The sequence below is a fragment of the Nymphalis io genome, chromosome 15 (assembly GCF_905147045.1).
Source record: "Nymphalis io chromosome 15, ilAglIoxx1.1, whole genome shotgun sequence".
In the NCBI taxonomy this organism is placed as follows: domain Eukaryota; kingdom Metazoa; phylum Arthropoda; class Insecta; order Lepidoptera; family Nymphalidae; genus Nymphalis; species Nymphalis io.
Window position 1 is genome coordinate 6,556,787 of NC_065902.1, and position 17,009 is coordinate 6,573,795.

The window sequence follows — 17,009 nt, forward strand, 5'->3', positions numbered from 1 at the left end:
CAGTTCAAGATCGAAATACATTATGCCTAATATTATTTAGTTTACCTTCTCGTCAATAGATGGCTTGGATAGCAATAGATGGATGATTAGATGTATTTTAAATTGCGCTATAAGAATATTTTTATCTAAAGTACAATATAAGTTTTTATAAATTCAAAAAGAGAACATACTCGGTGGTTTTATTTTGAAGTCTCACAGTACCAATACTACCGGGTAACCCCAAACAATTACAATTTCGATATAATTAAATTTGTACAGCAATAAAAAATATCTTACGCCTTATGTTTTGAATTATTAATTATTATTGTAATTTTCGTCAAAAGATTTCTATTTTTTTTAAATAGCACCGGTTTAGTAGTTTTTGAGTTTGTCCATTACAAACAAACACAAAAAGTCAAATTTTCTCTTTATAATATTATTATTATATGTAATATATATTATATAAAATGAAAAAAATATAGAATAGAATATAATTGAAAACATTATTGTAACAATTAAAATAAGTTAAACCAATAAAACTATATTATTTAAACACATTAAAGTGTAAAATCATAGATCTCTATTGTATAGCTATTATTTATATTGATGAGGTTACAGGAAAACGTAGGCAACGATGGTGAAACATGACGCGGCCAACGGCGCTAATGTTGCGGTCATGTCACACAGCATGAGGCTTATAGCTTTATACCACTCAACAGTTACTACTACTAAAAGAGTGATTGCCCGAACTTTATACCATACCACGTATGTTTTAGCTACAATAGGATAAATTATTGTTTTCGGTATCTATTAAATAAATCGTTTGTACAATGCCAGGACATAGTTAACCACTTACGAATGATCACATTAATTAGGTGCACGTTCTTAAGAAATATTTTTATATTATACTTTTTATTACTAAAGATGTTTTAATATTTTTTTAAATAAATTATTCATTCGGACTAATGTTGGTTCTCCGAGGCGTTTTCGCCAATACATATACCAATATTCAATCATGGCGGAGCCCTAACAGAATATAGAGATTTGGCACTTACACTTTACTTGCTATAAAGTTTGGTTAAGAAAGCAGTCTATTTATTCTACGCAGAATAAAAAAAAACCTTTATAATAATTAATCCGCTACAAGCGAATAGGTTTACAATTCTTAATAAGGCTATTTAATAAATGTACAATAAAAAAGAAGTCAAGAAATATAAATTTACACTAAGAGATGTAAACAATAAACATTATTAATTAATAATGTTACATAATAATTTTAACCTAATCTTACAAATTATTTAATTGAATAATGACGCCGGTGAACCTCAATTTATTTCAAAAATATCTTTAATGCAAATTATCAAAACCACGGTATCAAACAAAATCATAAGTAATAAAAACAAATTCATATATATTAGCGAATTTATTGAATTTGATTACATCTATAATATCAATAGTCAATTATTTACATAATTGTAAACACAAACGCCCGAATATGTGCATCTCTAGCCATTGTATTGCACACACTTCCTACCAGCTCCTACACCTTTGTTCCTAAAACTGTTTTGGATTAGATTTCGCCTTCCGAAGGAAAATGAGTTCTGTTGCCGAAGGAGGGGCGTCCACTCGATTCTCCTTCGGCATATAGGCCAATTGTGCTGCTGAATAAGATGGGCAAGCTCTTCGAGAAGATCCTCGCTGCCCGTCTTAATCAGCACCTCAACGAAATGGGGCCGGGTCTTTCAGAGGCTCAATACGGGTTCAGGGAGGGTAGATCAACCATTGACGCCCTGGACGCCCTAAAGACTTGGACCACGGAGGCGGTGGCCCGAGGGTACGTATTCCTGGCGGTATCGCTGGACGTAGCGAACGCCTTTAACAGTCTTCCCTTCGAGATTATAAGGGAGTCACTCCTATACCACGGGGTGACTTCCTATCTCAGAAGGCGGTGATTAAGGTGCAAGCCCAGATGAGGTATCTGGGCCTGATCCTGGACGGAAGATGGAGCTTCAGGCAGCATTTTGTCCAACTCGGCCCGAAGCTCATAAGCACTGCTGCCACCCTGGGCCGCCTCCTATCCAATGTAGGAGGGCCGGAAACACCATGTCGGCGTTTATACGCTGGCGTGGTACGCTCCATGGCGTTGTACGGTGCACCTATTTGGGTGGATGCTCTCACCACTCGTAACAGAGCGATACGTGGGTACCGTACGGTGTCATGGACGGCAGCGACACTTCTCGCGAGCAATCCGCCCTGGGAACTCCAGGCTGAGGTACTTGCGGAAGTGCACCGGTTTCCGTTACGGTAGTATGCGCAAGCGATCCCGTGACGCCCCTCGAAAAGGCGGTGTGGGTACCGCTGGTTTTTAGTGGGTATTCCGACGCCATGCTCGGCGCCGGCGAGTCCCATTCTAGCGAAAAAAAAAAGATTCGCCTTCTGTAATGAGTAGATATTGAGACCAGTGCTCTCTTTGCCCGTACTGTATTAATAAAAATCGCCGTTACCGCTCTTCTCTTGCCTTTTTATTAAATTATTTCATCATCTCTTAAATTATGGCGAGATCCTAGTGGTTTTATTTTGTAGTATTGGTAGGCGGACGAGCATATGGGCCACCTGATGGTAAGTGGCCCAACCACCGCCTATAGACATTGGTATTATAAGAAATGTTAACCATCGCTTACATCGCCAATGCCAAACCAACCTTGGGAATTAAGATGTTATGTACCTTGTGTCTGTAATTACACTGGCTCACTCACCCTACTAATATCTGATGAATGGGTGGTACTTACCCAGACGAGCTTGCACAAAGCCCTACCACCAGTAAAAGTGAATGTGAATATAAACTAGTGGTGAAATATGCTTCAAACCTATTCAAATGGAGAGGAGGCTTACTCAGCCCAGCAGTTCAAACGGCAGTTTAATTTTAATAAACAAAAAAGGCACAAAATCCTAAAATTATCGTTTATTCTTCCTAATGTTTTAATCGTAACATATCATGACTGTAAATTTTTTCTAAATATTTTGGAAATCTATATATCTCAAATTTCATTAATGTACGCATATTTTATTTTTTATTATAACATACATATTATACTAAATACACACATGGGAGTTACATGGGAGTTAATAAGAGGCTGACAGCATCATGCCGTTTGCCGCCACTGCATATGATGTCTTACCTCAAAAAAAAGCCAATCTTGTTATAGCCTGATACCTAGCAACCCTACGTGTGATAATCTTTAGAATGCTCAAAATTATAGGAAATTTATAATATTGTATCAACTATATACAGGTAAAAATTAATTTTACCTTTATATAGTTGATATTATAAATAATGAGGGTGTTAAACGTGGCGGTTTATTTTTAAGCGAGAGAATATGTTGTATCAATATGTATATTAGTTTATTATATATTAATATTAACAGCCTGTAAATGTCCCACTGCTGGGCTAAGGCCTCCTCTCCCTTTTTGAGAAGAAGGTTAGGAGCTTATTCCACCACGCTGCTCCAGTGCGGGTTGGTGGAATACACACTTGGCAGAATTTCGATGAAATTAGACACATGCAGGTTTCCTCACGATGTTTTCCTTCACCGAAATGTTTATATATTTTATTAAAAATTAGTTTATATATTGACTTATTGTTTTTTTAAAGAAATAATATATTTATTTATTTTATTTATCAAAAAGAACTCTTGTACTTCGAAGAAGTTTAGCAGCGTTTCACTCTTGTATTTTTTTTGCCTAAGCCAGAATATCCGACTTTCGATTAGCCACTTTGTACGCAATTTTGAGTACAAGTAGAAAATAGCGGTTTTATTTTATTAATCGCTATGGCAATACTAACCAAACACAACAAAATGGCGCTAAGTTTTTAGCATCTGTATTCTGTGATTTTGTTTAAGTGCGGTTGTACGGCATACGTTTAATTAAAAAATTAATTAATGCAACAATCATTTCAAAATGTAAGTATTGTTTTGTAAAATCTAACATGTAGAAATTTCAATTGCAATATGAATAACTTGTATATTGAATGATATATTTCAGGGCTCGGAATAAATCCCCGTCCGTTGTATCTGAGAAAGATAAAAAGAAACTAAAAGATAAAAAGAAAAAGGGAGATTCAGGGTCCAGCAGTAGTGAAAGTAGTGGCAGGTAAATGACCAAAACATTTTGTTACTAATAAATTAATTAATCTTAAGTAGAGGTTAGGCGGATTAAGACTTGTTCACGTACTTCAAATGTTACATATGAATTTTCTCAAAATTCCTTCTGCTTATTCAAAGTGCTGTTTTAATTAATTGTTTATTATTAAATAAACTTGTACTTAATAGTTCATCGGAAAGCAGCTCTTCAAGATCCTCGTCTCATTCGTCGTCGAGCAGTTCTGGAAGTTCCTCTCGGTCATCATCTAGCTCCAGCTCTTCAAGCAGTAGCAGTAGTAATAATGATCGCTCGAGGCCAAAGAAGAAGTAAGTGATTGATTTTTAATTTAATAAATATTTTAAAATTATTAATATACTATATTAGGAAAAAATTCATAAAAATAACTTCATATTTATTTTGAAAATTTTCATTTTTAGAACTTCTCCAAACAAGAGTCCTGTTAAAGATCGCCGTGAACCTGATACAGAAAGATTAAGAGAAAGGTCGCCAATTGGAGACAAGAAAAAATTTGCAACGCCATCAACTAATGACAAGGCTAAAAGCAAAGAGAAAAATGAAAGGTAAAGGAAAATACAATAATTAATATAATTCTTAGGAAGAAACTCACTATGTTAAATTTACTCAAAGTACTGTATGTCAAAAAAGAACAACTTTCGTATTGGTACCACATGACCAACATTTATTGATGTGTTTATTTTACTTTACACTTTTAAAAAGCACAGTATGCTTGCAATAAAAAAAAACATATTTAAATAAAAATTCACTGGACTGATTTACAGGGAGCCTACAATAAATGGTTTGATTTAGACTAATTAAGCTTAATTTTGTCAATAACTAATATGTGCATATAAAAAAACTATACAGGCAATGTTTTTTTTTTTTTTATAGAATAGGAAGGTGGACGAGCATATGGGCAACCTGATGGTAAGTGGTCACCAAACGCCCTTAGACATTGGCATTCTAAGAAATGTCAACCATCGCTTATAGCCAATGCGCCACCAACCTTGGGAACTAAGATTTTATGTCCCTTGTGAAGGTATTTTTAGGATAGTTGCAATTATCACAATATGGACAAATAAATTGGTCAGGCAATGTTTATACAGATTTAGTTTGAGTAAATGCATACAACACTGGTACATTTTAAAACATTCCCCTAGAAAACTGAAATTAATATGTTAATTATATGTGATTACACTAACATTTTAATAACTTATCTTGCAATAGATCACCGGGGCGTAAAAAGCGTGAACGTTCACCACCTCCGCGTCCCACTCGAATTCATATTGGCAGACTAACATTGAATGTTTCAAGAGAACACATACATGAGATTTTCTCCACTTATGGAAATGTTAAAGCTGTGGAGTTTCCAATGGACAGACTTCACCCCCATAATGGTCGTGGCTATGCTTATGTGGAATTCAGCAATGCAGATGATGCAGAAAATGCCATGAAACATATGGATGGAGGTGTGATCTATGATCATATTTATTTGTCTGTTGATTGTCTTTTCCTTATTTAAACAAAATTATGCTAATTAAATATAATGTTTCAGGACAAATCGACGGTCAAGAGATCACCGCAGCGCCGGTGCTGGTGCCGTCGCGTCCGCGCCGGCCCTCGCCGCGCCCGCCACCCCGACACGCGCCGCCTCGTCGACATTCCCCACCGAGGTTAATACTTTTTTTTGTATATTACATATTATTTGATAAAATATTTTACTATGTTTAAAATATAATTGACTTGAACTTATTAAATTAATCTATAAATGATTATTTAGGACATTGAAATCTGTTTAAAGGAAGAAAAGAATCATGTTAAGATTCAAAACTTAGATATAAGTTTTTTTTTTACTTGCCATCTAAGTCATGCCATTCACTGTCTTTAATCGATGCCGTAAATTTTTTGGACTCGCGTAAAACCCCTCTTAGTTAAGTTTACTTTTAAATTTTAGACAGTGCTCCTGTGTTTTTTCACACACTTGCACTAAAATCTTCTGCAAAGATGGCTAGTCTCCGATGGTAATGGTTAGCTGGTAATCACAAGTAATGGTCGTAGGTACCGACGCCGCAGCCCGCCTCCACGGCGCCGCTCACCCCCGCGCCGCCGCCGCTCGCGATCGCGTTCCCCTCGCGTCGCGCCGCGCCGCCGCCGCTCCAGGTCCTCCTCCTCTTCCTCCCGGTAGACCCACTCTAAAACACATAACACACACATACACTCATTTCTCACATTAAACCTTATATAATTTCATTGTTATTTCTGGCTGTTCATTCATTCTAAAATTGTGGTTGTTCTGTTGATTATGAATTCAAATACACATAAAATGCAAAGGTTATCTAAGTAATAATATGTACCATGTTTATTTATAAGATGAGATATATTTTTTGTAGGCATCACTTTAATATAAATATTTAATAGCTAGTGGAATTAATTGAATTATATGCCTAATGTATTTATGTTTTTTTAATCATGCAAAATTACCCAGATCACAGTCTTATTATATTATTTCATCACAGAAGTATGTAATTTAAGGTATGGCGTCTATCAAATACAGGATTTATTAATATGGTTATGATTCTTCAAGCCAATATAAAAATATATCAATATATAGTCAATTCAGTTTAATTTTATGTTGTATTTAACATGAGGTTGAATATTATATAAAAAATGCTTATTTGATATGACACCATATGCTTATTATTAGATTTCATTCATCTTATAAGCAAATAAGGTATGATATGTGCAATTAAAAACTTATAATGTCTATCTAAGATTGAACAATAAACACACAATAAGTCTCTCAAAAACACCAAAGGATGTTTACATGATCTTTATTACAAATTTAATTAAACTTTTTCATAATGAAAGTGGACATAACATACATTAGCCATAAACACCACATGACACATTCCAGAGACTTCGTATAGGTAAGTATGAATTCAATACCCAATTTTATATATGTACTAAGAAAAATAGCAGGATGGGTAAGTATAATACTTCATGATTACCATACTATTTAGGAACATTGACTAAAAATTAACAAAGGATTTCTTGTTATAAAAGCTTGCAAAATGGAAACTGACCAGAGTGAGTGATCAGTGCAAATAAACTAGGAATAAATTGACAGAAGTGCAGTGTTTGTATTATTGGATTTTATTCTGTAATATAAAATGAACTTTTTGTTAATAAATATAGAGAAATGACTTGATTTTTTATTTGATTCTCAGATCCAATGATCCTGTTTCCTATGTCAAGTGAAAGTGTGTTTATTTAAGTTAATGTCATGTAAGACTTAATAAATAAGTTCACATAATTCATTATAATATTAAAACAAATTTAATTGGAAACATTGTTTTATTTTAAAAGAAAATCTGACATTTGAATAAAAGTTATGGTAGGTTTCCGATAAACTAGAAATAGAAGTTATCATTGTTGCTGTGTTTTAGATTATTTTTTCTTTAATTATATTATTTGACTAGCATTAAAAATTAACTGAAAATACAGTATTATCGAAAAAGTTGCAGCAGTATTGACACGGAGATTAACTAATAAATACAATTAACAACCTTATAGAATGTGACAAATACAAGTGTATAATTTAATTACTAATTATTTTAGTGTATGTCAAATAATCAGTAACAATAACTTTACCCTTGTACAAGTAGTTAGGTTCCAAAAGTGGTAATTCACTGAGGGATCTGTAACAATAAAATATAAGGACAAGGTGCATATAAAATAATCATAACATTAAATAATTATTTAAAAAATCCTTACGGATACTGTATTCTCATGTTTTTAGGTCCTCGCACTGGGTTCCAAGCTGATACTGGTGACTTGTTTGCTATCATTAGACCCGCTACTGCTGTATATAAACCATATTCTTGGCATATTTTTTCCTAGTATATGATAAATTACACTTAACATTGTTTTAACTTCTCTTTGCAGTGAATGTAATATTAAATTAATATGCAATAAAAAAGATATTCTTACCCTCCATTCGGCTAACATGCAATCTCCTTCACTAAGTGCTGAAGCAGCTTTATCAACGTCATTGACACATGAAAAATGTGGCAAATAATTTTCTTCTAAAAAATTTATAAATGAGGAAGGATGGCTTAGGAACTGTTCAATAATATCCTTCGGAGCATGAGTTAAGGTTTTATGGCCATCAGGTGTTGATATTTCTAAAAAATAATTATGAAATAAACTAAAATATAACTATTTGATTTTTGAAAGTGTAAATAAATGATATTTCAATTACCTTTAGGATTCAATACTCTTCCAACACCGTGTAAAATACTCACTGTTTGATCTTTCCCTAGGGATATAAATTTGTTGGAAGCTGTCTTTTTTTTTCTACTTGTTTTATTTTTTACTTCTTTCTCTTTAATAATACTAGTTTCCAAGTTGACACACGATCCTTAAAGTAATATACTATATAATATAATACTTTGATGAAACTTGACTTCTTATTAAGGAAGTTAGTCTATTAGTAATACCTTTTAAAGAAGCAAAATGTAAATTTAAAATTGCTGATCTAATATCTCCACCAGATGAATTAACGACAGACTCAATTAGGTCTACAGTTGGTATGTTGTATGTAGTAATATACTTTTTACTAATTATATCTGCTGCTCTTTTGAGAGCTGCTTTTAAACCAGTAACTGAAACACTGTTGAACCTAAAAATGTTTTTTTTTTTTAAATATAGTTAACATAAGTGCATCAACAAATATGCTTGTACCTTGTAACTTTTATTGGCATTTTTTTGTGTAATTATGACGATTTTTGGGTCCTAATGTTCCAACATATAAAATGTATGTATTTTAAATTGTATTAAAAGTAGAATCATAGAGGTTAGAGTAATGCAGATTGTAAATTGATTATATAACTATAAATTACCAAAAATATATGTGTAATACTTACATTATATGATGAATGTTAAATTGCTCTTTCAAACTTGGAGAGAACAGGTGAAAAGCTGTATTTTTATTGTCAGTGTGAGAGTCTGAACAAATAAATACTATAGGAGATTTCGCTCGTTGTTTGTATTGCCTGAAAACATAATATGTAGAACAAAGAGGCACTAGTGTTACAAAGAATGCATAATTAACACTACAATGCAATATCTATAGCTTCAGGAATTAATCATATATATATACCCAACTTATAATTTTTAAACATTAATTTAGTAGATCCTTTGTAAGTTTGTTTAAAATATAACAAGTATTTACCATTAGTGGTCAGCAGTGAAGGAGAACATTGTGAGCAAACCTACATGTGTCAGATGAAAATCTGCTACATGCGAATTCATCTACATTATCCAGTGTTACTTAAGGTACTTTTTATGTTTTTAAATAAGACAACCTCTGAACATCCCCACGTCGCTGAAACTAGCCGACAAATGACATTCCTGAGCCTAAACTTTTCTACGCGACTGTACTGTACTTTGTTGCCTATATAACTCTTGAACGCGTTGACTTAGAAACTTGAAATTTTGTATACAAGTCAATAAAAGATACCCAAACGAGATAGTAATTTTTCCTGCGGTAAAGGGAGCGCGTTAAAATTAAAATGTAAAAAACTATATTTAAAATTTCTGCGCCGTATTTTTGTGATTATTATCTCTTTTGGGTATCTTTAATTCAACGCGTTCAAGAGTTATATGCATAGTAGCCATGCTCAATAGACCGCGCTCCCTTTACCGCAGGAAAAATTAAAAAAAAATGCCTAAAATTTTTGCGTCGCATTTTTGTGATTACTATCTCGTTTGGGTATCTTTTATTGACTTGCATACAAAATTTCAGGTTTCTAAGTCAACGCGTTCAAGAGTTATATAAGCAACAAAGTACAGTACAGTCGCGTAAAAAAGTTTAGGTTCAGGAATGTCATCTGTCAGCTAGTTTCAGCGACGTAACACCCCTAATGTTTATATTTATGTATTTGGGTTGAAAATTGTAAGTATACTAAGTTATAGTTTTAAAAAATATTTTTAGGTTCAACAGTGTTTGAATTACTGGTAAATAATATTACTGTTTGTTTTAGGTTCAGTTATACTTAGAGGTATGGATAATTGTCCATGATTGTGAGAGATCATATTACAAATAAACAAGTATTTAAATGTACTTACTGCAATACATCTATAAACTCTGCTGGAGACCGTATAAAAGCATTAGGAAAATCTTCAATAAGCACTAATTTACAGCTATTGTTGTCCAGGAGTGACGTAAAATTGGCTGAATTTATTATGAATTCAAGAAACTTTTTTGATTGTGATTCCTTAAATTCATAATCTCCTGGAACATGATAGATAATTGTATTGTGAGACTTCTCGCATGTTTAATGTAACTGCTCTCAGCTTATAATATTAGTATTAATTGTATAATTAATGTAAACAATCAAATCATATAGTATTACCAAATTCTGAAGGATATTCAATATCGAGTGGTGTAATCCATTCAGAAATTTTTATATTATATTTGGAAGCTATAGTGCGTATAGTTGCAGTTTTGCCACTGCCCACTGGTCCCGATAAAAATAACATGTCATTGTTACTGTTAACACAAGCTGTTTTCAGCCACTCTTCAACTTCCTGTATTTTCTTGGTATGAACAGCCAAGTCCTCTACATTTTTAGGATCAAAGTTTTTTATCCAATTCTTGTCATTTATATTGGATGGAATATTTACATGGGGCACATTTAATAGTTTCTAAAAGTATACAATATATTATCAATAATTGTATTATTTAATAACAATAATTATTATTAAAAATAAATAATAATAAATCAAAGATAAAAATACCTCATTGTTAGAAGGTTTTCTTTCAGGATAATTTTTTTTACTCTTTTTAGGAGGTGAGCTGTCATTAAATTCAAACATAGGTTTAAACCACTTTCTTTCCTATAACAGAAGTATGTTTTCTTTAATTTGTACGAATAACTGAAAATGTAAAATATTAATATATAAATATTCGTATAATTTCTACCTTTTGCATTTTGAGATTTTATTAAAGCTTAAACAAAACAAAGTAAATGTTATAAATACATTTATTATGAAACAGAGTTAGTTAAATACACTTAAATTTAAAATATAACACAAAAAACTTTTCTACTTCCGTATCTGTTGTCTATTCAAAAATCTTCGAGGTAACTTGTTTTAAAATAAAAACCAATGTCGTTGACAATTGAGATATGGAATTTGTTATGATTAATGACGGCAAATTTTGTCACTTGTCATATTAACTTTTGATTCGAGCATTTTGCATCTTCTCTTTTTTATTAAAAATTTCAAATTTCTTTTTACTCAATAAATAAACACAGATATTACTATTTTAAATAAATGTATTTTTACAAAAAAGTCATAAGTCCATTCGAAAATTCCAGAGGTTAGATGACCGTCTTCTTCATTACTCTTATAAATTATTGCCTTCGTTTGGTAATAGTTTTTTCAAGAACTCTTTGATCTCATCAATAATGCTGTACTAATATCAATAATACTGTTTTTAGATTTTCTTTTAATTATTAACTAAGAACTTTTTCTAAACATAATATTAAAAATATTGTGGCTTCTATTAAAAATATTATTAAATCAAAAATATTATTTTCCGAACAAAAACACATTTATAAGGAACGATTCACTAACGAAAATTAATAAATATTTATTAAAATTCTGATATTATATTATGTACACGTATTACGCATACTTGTTTACTTATTTATTTTTATTTTAAATAATGAATATGTATTTGTTTATTCATTGTGCTAATAATATTTATTGAAATGAACTATTTGGAAATTTAGTTACCTACATTAACATTTTGACACTTGACAAGTACTTATCTGACAGTTTTGAAATACTCTTAGGTTACGTAAAATATCTTTTTTTTCTGTATTTTTTCTAGTGAACTAAGTTTTACAGTGAAAATACAGCTGATGTGCTAAGCCTGTAAGTGCAGTCGATATATTGTAATTAAATAAGCGATGCACAGTTTACAATGTTCGTTTAAATAGATTGTATAAATATTGCGTCTTGGTTTTCCAGATAAAAATGCAAGCTATTAAAGCTCTTGGAGCTTCGGCTCCAACCGTTCTTTCGGTAGTCAAGAAAGGAGGATTTGCACCCATAATAGATCAAATACGAAAAACTCATTTGCCTGCACCAAACCCTAATGAAAGACGACCTTATTCACCTTTTCAAGATACTAGTAATGTGGCAGAATATGCGGTAGCTCGGCTGGATGACTTGTTAAATTGGGGTAGGAAGGGTTCGATGTGGCCCATGACATTTGGCTTAGCTTGTTGTGCTGTAGAGATGATGCACATTGCTGCACCTCGTTATGACATGGACAGGTATATTGCATTTTAAAAGAATTATTTAATACTATTATTTCTTGTCTATAGTAAAAACAATACTATAAACAAATTGTAAATAAACCCTGCTTTTATTTTTCAACAAACAACTCATTGTTTTAAAATTGGTCAAATTAATTAAAATGTCAATTTTTTTTCTAAAATTTATTTTTCAGATATGGTGTAGTATTTAGAGCTTCACCACGTCAATCAGATGTAATGATTGTTGCGGGAACTTTAACCAATAAAATGGCTCCCGCTTTACGTAAAGTATATGATCAAATGCCTGATCCAAGATGGGTTATCTCTATGGGAAGTTGTGCCAATGGCGGTGGTTATTATCACTATTCATATTCAGTTGTGAGGTAAAATATAAAGTTTCATGTTATTTAATTAACAAAATAAGTTTTATAATTATACTAGCAATTTGATATGAAGCAGTTTTATAAGCTAAAACTTTCTCAGCATATAAGACATAATGACGATGACATAATAAACGAAATATTAAAAAATGTTTATATATGTCACATATCATAATCTCCTATAATATATATGAAACATTGTAAGCTAGTCATTCACTTTGCTGTACTATTATAAACAATTATTTATTATTTCAGAGGATGTGATCGCATTGTTCCAGTTGACATATATGTTCCTGGATGTCCACCAACAGCAGAGGCTTTGCTCTATGGTGTCTTACAACTACAAAAGAAAGTTAAGAGAATGAAAACAATCCAAGTGTGGTATAGAAAATAAAATAGATGTACAGCGGCAGATAAAGAAAATGATATTCTGATGTTATTTTATCATTACAGTAACATGATCATATAGTAGAAATATATAATGTTTATTGTTTTTTTTATTGATAGATATTCATTATACCTTCTTGTAATCGTATTTAAAAATAGTCATCATAATAGAAACATACAAAATATATTTAATGGAAATCATACATTAAAAGTAGATAAAGCAAGGATTTAAGCAAAAATTGTGTAATTTGATTGAAATTGCCATAACTGTCTTGTAGTCTGTTATATAACCGGATACAGTGGGACTCCGGTAAGTCTAGCTTCAGAGGACACGCGAAAAAAATTAAGTTGCAGAGGTTTAGATCAATCTCTAGTCTATCCTTTCTCAATTTCTTTCTTTTAACCTCCTATTAAAATTTCTTCTTTCGTTTTAATCAGAGGTCCAATAAATAAAAAATACATAAAATTTGCTAAACCTAGACACTCGTATAAGTTACTCGTATATATATGTATAATGAAATATTTTAATTTAAAATCAATAAGTTGTAGATGCAGTACAATTAAACCTCAGCATTTTCGAGATAGATATGTTAAGAGACCAATTGTTTTTTGAGTTATTGGAAAATATTAGCTCTATACATAATAATAATAATACTTTATTGTTATCCAATATATACATATTATAAAAAGTTGCCTTGACTCCTGAAAGGGTGTTACCCGTGCATCAGAAGTCTGTTCCTTGCCATTCAATTGTTAAAAAGTATTACAAAGGGTCTTATTACTAATTATTGTAAGTTAACCCAAACCGTGTATGCGTGAGTGTGTAAATGTGTGTGTGCTATAATTGAGCGTGTATGTGGATGTTCATTTATGAGATAGTTAATAGTTACTCAACGTCTTCATAATTAAGTTGTTTTAACCATGTTTTAGTTTTGTCTTTTAATTGGTAGTTATTAATGTCCTTTATTCTTGAAAATTGATTAATTTTTTATAAAATCTAGGTGCGAGACTGTTCCATTGTTGCTCTGTAAATTTACATTTAACTTTATTGTAAAGAAATCGATCTCTTCTACTGAAATTAGTTGTGGGTAGGAGTGGGCCAACTGTTTTATGGTATTTTTGTATACATAGGTGTAAAAAATTTTCTCACAGATACAACATCCGCTTTTCGTAAACCTTTTTTGTTGAATATCGGAATGGTAAATACATAATTACTTCAAATAGTGCTCGCTGGGCACGCTCAGCCATTTAGATATGGGTTTTGGCAGCGGCAACCCATGAACAAATACAATACGTAAGTATACATTCTGCTAGAGCTTTATACGTTCTTATTAAGAGAGGAATATCCGCAATTTGCCTGAGTGTTTTAAAAATATATATTAATTTTCTTATACTTTTGGAAACTGATGCTATGTGTTTATTCCAACTAAGTGTTTCATCTATATTTATACCCAAGTATTTGATGTTTGATACTCTAGATAAGCTTGTGCATGTACAATGGGGGCGTGATACGCTCTCGATTCTATCACATGGATATGTATGAGTGTACGTACGTACGTAGTCTTTTGGGATTGATGCCTTAGTTTTACTGAAGCAGACTTTACTGGTATTAAGTGTTAATAGGTTGTCCTCCAGCCAAGAAATAATAGTGGAAAGTCCATTTTCTGCCAGGTGGTGCACATCCGCCCACGTAGGCCCATGAAATAGAATGACTGTATCGTCGTCGAACATTTGTATATCAGCAGCTTTTAGTTTGGTATTGCATAGTTATACACTAAGAACAGCGTTAGGCATAGAGTACTTTCTTGGGGAACACCGTAGGTGATTTTATTAAAGTTGCCTGCGATCGGTTAGATATTCCTGAAACCACTGAAGAACATTACCGCGTATTCCAATTTTCTCAAGACGAGTTAGTAGGATCGGAATGGATGGATGGATATATACATCTATAGTAAGTAAATGATAAACTTAAAATGTCCCATTGCCAAGTAAAGACCTCTTTTTTTCTTAAGGACAGTTTGAGTATATTCCAATTTCAAAACACTACTCTGATGTGGGTTGGTGAATACACATGTAAAATCTCATCGGACACGACTCCTGATGTTTCTCTTTACCGACGAGCAGGACATGAATTCTAAACATAAATGAAGCATTGGGTAAATATGTAGTTCTCTAAAAGTACTACTTGCTTGGTTTGCAAATTCAAGCGTTCTAATAACTGAACAAACTGTATTCTCGTTATTTTGAATAAATTGTTTCATAAGAAAATATGATGCATTTGAAACAATACAGGTTTTTAGAGATAAAAATTTATCGTACTTTCAAATTAAAAATATAAAATAAAGATCAAATGTATATTCTCGCTCAATCCATGAATTCCAGAAATAGGAAAAGATAAATAATGCGAGAAAAAAGGTTACTTACTCTACATTATCATATATCTAAAAGCTGGCTTTAACTGTGAAAATCATTACTGAATCTTTTTTATGATATATTTCACTGAGATTATTTAAACCAATCTGGGTAGCTACCACCCAGTCAATAGTTATTCAACTGATAAAAAGGAATACGTTTCGCTGTTACGGTTCGTGCTATAAGTATATTTAGAGGCGCAAGAGATTTAACATTTAGTTTCTATGGTCGGCGGTGCCTTTAAGGACAGCTATTTAATTATATAAAAAATAAAGAAGTAAATATTTACAGTACAGTAAAAAATACTTACCTCATAAAGTATGTATGTAGTTTATTTTTGCTTTAAATACTTGAACCGTGTGTACAACCGAATAATCCTAGTAATATTATATATGTGAAGATTTGTATGTTTGAGAGTATTTTTACTCAATCACGTAAAAATGGCTGGACGGATTTTGAATAGAAATAGTATATATAAATAAATAAATAACCAAGCTCTAGAATTGAAAAAAAACAATATATTTTGTTTTATATTTAAAAAGGTATGAGTTGATAAAAATTTACATAAAAATATTTTTTTTGTAACAGGTTTGCTTGTTTGTCAAGAAAGAGCATTGGCTAACAATTTTATCAATAGTTTAAGGCAGTGGTTCTTAATTCCGTAGTCGGCAAACCCCGGGTACTCTTTTAAACAATTTCAAGGGAAAATAAAATAACCAGAAATTAACCATTAACATTGAACAATGTGATTAAAAACATTTTAAGAGCAAATTGTTACATAAATGTTTAATCATTATTCAATCAATTTATTTTATTCGGTGACTATTGTACGACACGAATATTCTATTTCTAAGTGCGTTCTTTATTAAAAAATCATAAAGATCAAGAGCAACTGACATTTCCGAATCTGTAATATATCGTGAACCATAAATGCACTTTCACTACCAAGCTCATTTACTAAAAGTAAGCCGTATGCCGCAAAATATAACGCATGCACAAGCAGGGAGGGTTGTCAAAATTACTTACTAGAATAATTATATTATTTAAAAAATGTATTAATAACATAGTCATAACAATGTCCTTTGTTAACTATTTAATTCACAATGCTGGTCACAATATTTTGTTACATTTATTTAATTACAGTAAAAAAAAATAAGATTTACTTATTTTGTATGCTGTGTTTGCGCATCTAGTAAGGACGATTAATGATTTTACTCTTATTTATTATAATAAATTAAGACAATTTATATTAGGTCCTTACATATGAAATTAGCGTTTTGTCGTACTGACCACTTTGATCTGAAATATCTCCGCTCTGGTTAAGAATTCCAAATTCAAATTTATAAATTCATTTAGCTGG

General features: G+C 31.8%; 3 protein-coding genes across 3 annotated transcripts; 2 read left to right on the top strand and 1 right to left on the bottom strand.

Moving 5' to 3' along the window:
* The first annotated feature begins 613 nt into the window (after positions 1–613).
* LOC126773938 (RNA-binding protein with serine-rich domain 1-A-like) lies at positions 614–6,152 on the top strand. Its single transcript, XM_050495200.1, has 7 exons — positions 614–744; positions 4,024–4,131; positions 4,311–4,448; positions 4,560–4,703; positions 5,368–5,609; positions 5,696–5,813; positions 6,095–6,152. The coding sequence occupies exons 1-7, from the start codon at positions 614–616 to the stop codon at positions 6,150–6,152; spliced, it is 939 nt and encodes a 312-aa protein (XP_050351157.1).
* On the bottom strand, positions 5,599–11,334 carry LOC126773969 (cell cycle checkpoint protein RAD17). Its single transcript, XM_050495236.1, has 12 exons — positions 11,252–11,334; positions 11,126–11,152; positions 10,942–11,040; positions 10,557–10,848; positions 10,270–10,435; positions 9,066–9,194; positions 8,640–8,821; positions 8,402–8,560; positions 8,131–8,324; positions 7,915–8,036; positions 7,792–7,838; positions 5,599–6,332 (listed from the first exon to the last, which is right to left on the bottom strand). The coding sequence occupies exons 2-12, from the start codon at positions 11,132–11,134 to the stop codon at positions 6,169–6,171; spliced, it is 1,563 nt and encodes a 520-aa protein (XP_050351193.1). The 5' UTR covers positions 11,135–11,152; positions 11,252–11,334; the 3' UTR covers positions 5,599–6,168.
* A 622-nt stretch (positions 11,335–11,956) lies between these two features.
* Positions 11,957–13,350, top strand: LOC126773740 (NADH-quinone oxidoreductase subunit B 2-like). The gene is made up of 4 exons (XM_050494848.1): positions 11,957–12,084; positions 12,181–12,488; positions 12,665–12,853; positions 13,106–13,350. The coding sequence occupies exons 2-4, from the start codon at positions 12,187–12,189 to the stop codon at positions 13,242–13,244; spliced, it is 630 nt and encodes a 209-aa protein (XP_050350805.1). The 5' UTR covers positions 11,957–12,084; positions 12,181–12,186; the 3' UTR covers positions 13,245–13,350.
* The last annotated feature ends 3,659 nt before the right edge of the window (positions 13,351–17,009 follow it).